We start from the raw sequence: 7,519 nt of genomic DNA, 5'->3' as shown, positions 1-7,519 counted from the left end.
AGGGAGGGTAAACTACTTACTTAAAGTAGTTTTCTTCATTGGCATCTAGATCCCATTCCCTATAAACTATGGCCATTCAAGTTTCCAGATATTAATCCCACTCCTAAAAGGTATAAATAATGTTTTCTGGATTGAAAGGTCCAGCCGACCCCACCTCAAATGCATCCAAGGGCCTTAAATCACTCGGCACAGTGGCACACCTCTTCAGCTGGATCTTTCTGTCCAAATATCATCACTCAAAAGGTATTTACAGTTCTCGAAAATCAATTTGCTTTTTTTTTTTTTTTTTTTTTTACATGGCTTGCATATTAGTGAAGCATAGAATTATGGGTCCTTAATTGAGCAAGATTTTCAAAAAATTATATTAAATAAAAATAAATTTGTATTTCCCAACTATATGATTAGAAACTCACTCTAACTAAAATACTAAGGAAAGAAACTAATAATTCTAAATATTTACTACAGTATATATCATTGTAACTAAATATCAAGTGTCCATCCCAATTTCAAGTGTCCATCCCTTCAGCAGCATCACATAAATTCACAAAACTATTAAGTTTTTGCATACATGACCTACAAGGATAAAGCAATCATTTGACATAAAAATCAATTATCACACAAATTCAAAGGCAATCATAATTTATAAAAACTAACACTGAAATTATTTAAAATCCACCATCTAAAATCTTCATCAGAAGATACCAAATATTAACAAAAACATCCCAAACCTTCACATTCACAAAACCCCATGTCCCAGTCACCCAAATCACAAATTAAAACCATTCATCAAAACATATTCGTATCAACAAAATTATCATCTCAAACCTTCACCAAAAACCGTCTACTAAAACCCAGGTCCCAATTCACACATACTTCTACTCCATCCAACAACTTAAAACCCTGCTGCATTCAAACACCTCCCAATCTCAAAAGACAGAAAAGCATCAAGACAAGCATACTGTACCTGATCAGCTGTTAACCACTCATTGTCCCACCTACTCATGGTGATCCTCCTCGGCTTCTCAAGCTCCTTCCCAAGCACCCGTCTCGCCAATTCCTTCAACCCCGAATTCCGCAGCTCCCTCAAACCGTACTCCGCCGCTGCCAGTCCGCGTAGATCCACCGTCGTGGCCACCACCAAACCATGGTCACCCGTCAACTTCTCCACATCGCTGTCGATCCCAACTCCGACGAATGTGTAATTAGGGTTACCCAGAAAGTCAATTAGGGATTGTGGAATGCCGCCAGCGTAGAGTAGTTGGTAGATGAGACATCGACGGCCAACGCAGAGCTGCAATGTCGCGACGGGGTTTTCGATGTAGCGGTTGAAGCTGGGCCTCCACTCGACGTCGAGGCCGACGATGAGGCGGTGGAGGCGGCGACTGTGGATGTGTTCGATGTCGGAGATCCAACCGTCGACAAAGGACGAGGTGTGAGTGACTATGGTGTGGATTTGGGAGTCGAAGAAGGTAACGTCGTAGAGGTTGTGGGTGTCATCGGGTAGTTCGTAGTCCACAATGTCGACATCCATGGCTGATTGCTGGTTTTGAGAAAAGGGTAGAGAGAGAGAGAGAGAGAGAGAGAGAGAGAGAGAGAGTAGAGGAGGGTAGAAACGATGTTTGATTTCCAAAGAGGAAAGCAGGGGGAAAAGGAATCTAATAGTACATTCCGTACAGGACTCCACTAAGCCCAATCGCAGCGTGTACAACAAGACCAAATAGTATATATCTCACCATTGTGAAGATTAAAAAAAAAAAAACAAAGGAGATGGTAATCATAGCCGCCCTCACAATTGTAGAATCTCAGTTGCTAGTTGAGGGATTGACGCGCGTTTTCTTTTCTAATAATTAATTATTATTTTTTTACTAACTTCCTTTTGAGTCTCTCATTATATATAATTACTATACTAACCTTCTAACAGTGAAACTTCGTAAACCTCCCCGATTCCATCTCTCTAAAATTTTATTTTTTACAAAAATTCATATCTAAATGTTTGAAGTTCTAATACTAAATTTTTTTTTTTTACAAAAGTACATATCTAAATATTTGAAGTTAAGATCTAAATCTTTTCAAATCCGTATTCTTTGTATTCAAAGTATTAGTCTGATTTTTTAGATAAAAAAATAAAATAAAAAATTTATAATAAAATAAAAAGAAAAAAGTACTATAATTTTTTTTTTCAGATTATACTTTTTTTTTATCTGATTTTATTTTTTTTATTTGAAAAACAACCAAATACTTCGAAACAGATAATAGGGATCTGATAGTACTTTTTCACATTTTTTTATTTTTTTAATCTGAAACCTCCACGGTTCCATCTCACTTTAAAAATTTATTTTTTACAAAATTTCATATCTAAATGTTTAAAGTTCAACACTAAAATTTTCTTTATACAAAAGTCCATATCTTAATCGGAGTATTACTCTGATTTTTCAGATTAAAAAATTTTTTAAAAAAAATTATCATAAAATAATAAAAAAAAAATACTATAATTTTTTTTTTAGATTATACTTTTTTTTTCCATCTGATTTTTTTAGAGAGAGAACCAAATTATAGTACTTTTTTCACTGATTTCTGGAGGCTAGTATAGTAATTATATATAATGAGAGACTCAAAAGGAAGTTAGTATAAAAATAGTAATTAATTATTAAAAATTTGTAAAAAATAAAATTTTAAAGTGAGATGGAACCGTGGAGGTTTCGGAAGTTTCTTAATTAGGAGGCTACTATAGTAATTATATATAATGAGAGACCAAAAGGAAGTTAGTAAAAAAATAGTAATTAATTATTAGGAAATAAAACACACACGTCATCCCCTCAACTAGCGACTGTGATTAGCATCCCTAAACAAAAAAAAAAAAAAAAAAAAAGTACAAATCTAATAAATCCCAACTCTCAATGCACCAATTTTGTACTACGGATTTTTTTTTTTTGGCTTTCTTTTTAACATAAACAATACATTAAACACCACCAATAATAATCAATATTAACAGTTTGAAATTTCCAACAGAAAGCTTACAAGATCATGTGCAAGAAGACATTCCTCTACACTTGTGTACAACTTTTGATAAGAAAAAAAAAAAAAAAGAAACTTGAAGGTGAGATGGAAAGGATCGCAGCTAGCAATCCCTTTTCCATTCATTCCCTAAAGTATTTATATATTTACATTCTACAGCATTTCTTTGGCCATTAATGTACAGTTTCTCCACATTTGATACAAACCAACACTTTCTCATTCTCCAAACATAAACATTCTTCAAAACTTACAAGAAGTTCCCAACCTTTGCTTCAACAGGCCCATGCTCTTTATGCTTTCAAAAGCCTCAGGCAGAATTTGTTCAAAACTCTCCAAGAACAATTCCCATTCTTCTTCAATCATTTCCCCGAAAGAAATGCTCTCACTTTCATGGTTACAATTTGGTACAGAAAAACTCATGCTCTTCATCAAGCACCCCAACTTATGATCATCTTCACTTCCATCGCCGTCATCATCATTGTTGTCATCATCATCATCATTGTTCTTGCCATCATTCGCGATATAAATGCTGCCTGCATTGCGATCATATTCCTCATTTAACGGAGTCAATAGTGCTGTTGAATCAAGCAATCCACTCATGGATTTTGAATATGAAAATTTTGGTGGCTTACCTATCATGGCAGGGCTCTGCAAGAGTTTAGGAAGTTCAATGACTTGATTGGAGCTATCCTCACATTCATAGTCAAATTGAAACATTTCAAGTTCTTCTTTGCCTTGATCATCATTGCCACTGCCATTGTTTGACATGCTACTCATGCAATTCTTTGCAAGCAAACAAAGATTCTCTAATACACTGAATTTTTCTTCTCCCCCACAGAACTCTCGACTCATCATCTCACCTATATCTGCAAGACAAAGACCAGCAGCAACAGCTCCCTTCAAAAGGATTGTGCAAAGCACAAGAATCCGAATAGAAGACTCCCTCAGAGATGGAATTTCAGTTCTTAGCAGCTCTGCATCTTTATATGGATCGAGATTGGATATGTATTCAATTTCAGAATCCGAAAAGGGAACTCCTGCTTGAGGCCAATGCAGCCATTCGAAATAGGGATCGTCAAGTGACTCGGGTAAGCAAAGCCCGTGGTCTATGGGCACAAGCTCTGCAGCCCCAACAGCATAACTCTCATGCCCGTGCTTCACAAGTATGTTCCCAGCATGTCTATCGAGATTAAGTAGTCTCACATCGAGTATCCCAATCCGATGGATTGAAGCAACTGAGAAGCCAGAGGGACCCAAGTCCCCTGCATCAGAATCATGATCCACGAAGCGTTGAAGTGAGGCAATCTTGTAAGGTGGAGCCGAAATTGCTTCTGAATTATTTACATGGAATGCAACATGAGAAATTTTCACCAATGCTGTTGGAGGAACACCAGCAAAGCCACCATGGTCAAGGAGATAAGCTGCCAATTCGCGAAGGCCTGTCTCACCCACTCGGATGGAGCGTTTCATGCCAGGTTGCCCCAGCATAGGGCCAGCAAAGCCTTTTGGGTTATTAAGTGCTAGAGGTTCTTCATCCATTGGCTTTGCCACAGCAATAGCTTCACCATTTCGACCATGCAAAATGTAGGCACCGCCTAGCCCACTTGTGGCTGGCACAGGACTGACACCAGAAGCCATTGCTATGGCAACCTCAACTACAAGAGCATATACTTTTGGGGCCCCATGGCCACATATAATTTCAATCCTTGGATTAGCATCACAGGAGCACTCTTCCTCCAGTCTAGTGCCAAGGGACAGACATGGTGTAGAAAAGCTTCTGTGGATATTAGTGACTTCGACGGCTTGTTTCAAGGAGTGGACAAGACTGTTTTGGGTGAATTCGAGCATGGTGTGGTCGAGTTGAGAGTAGGATTGGAGTCTGCATCTTGGAGGTCGGACAAACGGCTTGAAACCATGATTTTGATCGACAACTACAGCCATCTCCAGGTATGTCACGCAGGTGAGAGTGGCTGCAGTGCAAGCCAATGATTGACAGCTTTTTATAGGATTTTGAAAGAATAAGTCTTCCCTTGAAGATTAGCCATCTCAGGTCTACAAATTCAATAGAAAGCATACTCCTTTAGAACTCAGTTTATCACAACATTATGCATTTACACAATATTCTACAAGTTTCATCAAGTTGAATTGGCTAAGTATATATTAGCAGTCAAAAGAGTTTATACAAACACTGTTGATCAGGTTTACATTACAAACAGTTATACAATTGTTGATCTAGTTTTTATGCTTTAAAAGGAATAAAAATATTAATTGAACAACCAAACAAACAAACAAATAAAAGTTACCGGAAATGGGCATAAACAATGTCTAATATGTCAAGTGTTGCACCCATTTTGTTACATCTCCGACGACCTACAAAAATAAACAAATTTATTCACATTTTTGTGCATACATATCAAATTCTCTACCCTCCATAAAATGAATTAATTAACAAATAGGAACAAGTGTATGAAGATAATTATATTTTCAAAACCAAAAACAAAAAGTATATATAACATACCGACCTATTAGCCCCTCGCTCCTCCGCTTAAAGATCGTCACAATGTGCTGCGAAATGCAGAAAAACATCACCCATGTTAATTTAGTATTAATTTCCTTTTCCCCCAAACACAAAAAATGAGCTCCAAATTCATGAAATATTGCTCTATACTTGTACAGTCATTGCCAGATACAGCCAATTTGTAATCTATGAAACAATTAAAACTCTTGAAAATAATAATAATAATAATGTGTGCATTAAAAATATATGGTGTAAAAAATGCAATGAACCCATGATGGTCATGTGACAATGACCACATTTGTAGCTTGAATATAGAAAGTGAGTTCAATATATTGTTATTTGGGTTCATTATCAACATCCAAATTTTTCAAAACACATACAGAGTATATATATATTTATTTTTATTTTTGTTTGTTTATTTATTTTATTCTATTCCGTTCACAATGGTACTATCCAACTTCTTAAAAAGAATAGAGGCATATGAAAAAAAAATATATATATATATATATATATATGTATATATATATATAATAAATGTACCAATTAGAGAGAAAAAGATAGAGACCCTGAACACTGGTGAGGCATTCAGGGGACGAACGGCAACGGGGCAGAGCGCGAGAGAGAGAGAATGAATCCGTCACCGGGAAGAAGTTTTTACAAAGAGAAAGCGTCCTCTATCCTGTCCTCCTCCTCCCCCTCCCTACCCTTCTAATCCCTTCCTTAATACCCAAACCTTTCCCCACAATTCTCTCTCTCTACCACTTTCATCTAAAAACTCTCTCTCTCTAGAATCAGTTGGTGTTCATCCCAATGTTTCCGCCAACGGACTTCTATTTTCAGAGAAGCTTCCATACTTTATGGCGAGCCTGTCACTGGACATTTCTCACTACCAAATGGAGGAGTGCCATCTAACTAATGTCAGAAATTTTTAAGTTTGAAAAGTCAAGTAGTTACACGTGTCAAAATTTGGATGGTTAGTTCTTTATCGTGAATGGTGGTGAATCGGAGTACCTCGCAATTGTCAACCGATTTTATAGGTTACTCCCTCGTTTTTATTTGTTAGAAAATTAACCATTGTACTAAATAACCGGCTTATCTCAATTATAACCTCCTCATTACCGGTTTCACCGGTTAAGATCCGGTCATGATGGTAATAGATACGAGTACTACTAAATTAACATCATGTACGATGCACGTACTTACAAGCTAAAAATTAATAATTTTGTTTATAAAAAAAAATGCAATAAAATTTACTTTACTAGTTTAGAAGGTACCATTATCCATTTAACCCTAAATTGGTAAATAAGATAATCAAAACTTTATCTGGCAAATGATGCGCGCACATTAGTTAAACATTTTATAGTTATTGATAATAGGAACTCATATTGTCACTTTATCTTTTTAAATTTAGGCTGGGTTTGTTTTCTTCGAAAAATAATATTTTTCTTTTTCATTTCAGGTAAAATATTTCTAAATTTAGTAATTGAAATGAATGTTTTGTCCCTTTTTCTTTTTTTTTATATATACAAGCTTTCCAAATAAATTTTATAAGCTTCATTTAGGAGATGTAGGATAAAGTAATAAACTTGTGATTTCAATTATTAAAATTAGAAGATGGAGTGCCAACATAAACATAAACTTAAAAAGTTTTCATTGAGACCTTCACCATTATGTTTTCAAAAAATTACAATCCTTGCGATACCATTTCTTACAAAATTACTTTAAGACCTTCACCATTTAATATAATTTTTAATGTATGTTTATATTTGATCTACACAAATTTATAAAGGCCAAACTTCCCAATTTTAAGAAAAAACACTCTCTAACTCTTCCATTTATGTTCGTGGTTTCTCTGGCTTATTCAAGCATTGTGTATCGGATGATCATGTCATTTTTCTTTGGGAATGCATTTTTTATTTTTGAGTAGTGGCTAAATATTTCTTATTTTTTATGCACAATATAAGTAAGTTATTTTTTATGCACAAT

General features: G+C 35.5%; 2 protein-coding genes across 2 annotated transcripts; both read right to left on the bottom strand.

Annotated features, from left to right (window-relative positions):
• Positions 1-593: 593 nt before the first annotated feature.
• LOC132313505 (3'-5' exonuclease-like) lies at positions 594-1,678 on the bottom strand. The gene has a single exon (XM_059812295.1). The coding sequence runs from the start codon at positions 1,529-1,531 to the stop codon at positions 893-895; it is 639 nt and encodes a 212-aa protein (XP_059668278.1). The 5' UTR covers positions 1,532-1,678; the 3' UTR covers positions 594-892.
• Positions 1,679-3,073: 1,395 nt separating this feature from the next.
• LOC132313503 (phosphatidylinositol 4-kinase gamma 8-like) lies at positions 3,074-6,398 on the bottom strand. Its single transcript, XM_059812294.1, has 4 exons — positions 6,099-6,398; positions 5,538-5,580; positions 5,319-5,385; positions 3,074-5,067 (listed from the first exon to the last, which is right to left on the bottom strand). The coding sequence occupies exon 4, from the start codon at positions 4,954-4,956 to the stop codon at positions 3,256-3,258; it is 1,701 nt and encodes a 566-aa protein (XP_059668277.1). The 5' UTR covers positions 4,957-5,067; positions 5,319-5,385; positions 5,538-5,580; positions 6,099-6,398; the 3' UTR covers positions 3,074-3,255.
• Between the last annotated feature and the right edge of the window lie 1,121 nt (positions 6,399-7,519).

The sequence above is a fragment of the Cornus florida genome, unplaced genomic scaffold, assembly GCF_030987335.1.
Source record: "Cornus florida cultivar Cherokee Brave unplaced genomic scaffold, ASM3098733v1 CherokeeBrave_3.0.0_Hap2_Chr06, whole genome shotgun sequence".
Lineage (NCBI taxonomy): Eukaryota > Viridiplantae > Streptophyta > Magnoliopsida > Cornales > Cornaceae > Cornus > Cornus florida.
This window is presented reverse-complemented; position numbering and strand designations above follow the sequence as displayed.

What these genes read in the sequence shown, in the direction of transcription:
- LOC132313503 (XM_059812294.1), bottom strand. Translation starts at nt 4,956, where the DNA reads ATGGCTGTAGTTGTCGATCAAAATCATGGTTTCAAGCCGTTTGTCCGA.
- LOC132313505 (XM_059812295.1), bottom strand. Translation starts at nt 1,531, where the DNA reads ATGGATGTCGACATTGTGGACTACGAACTACCCGATGACACCCACAAC.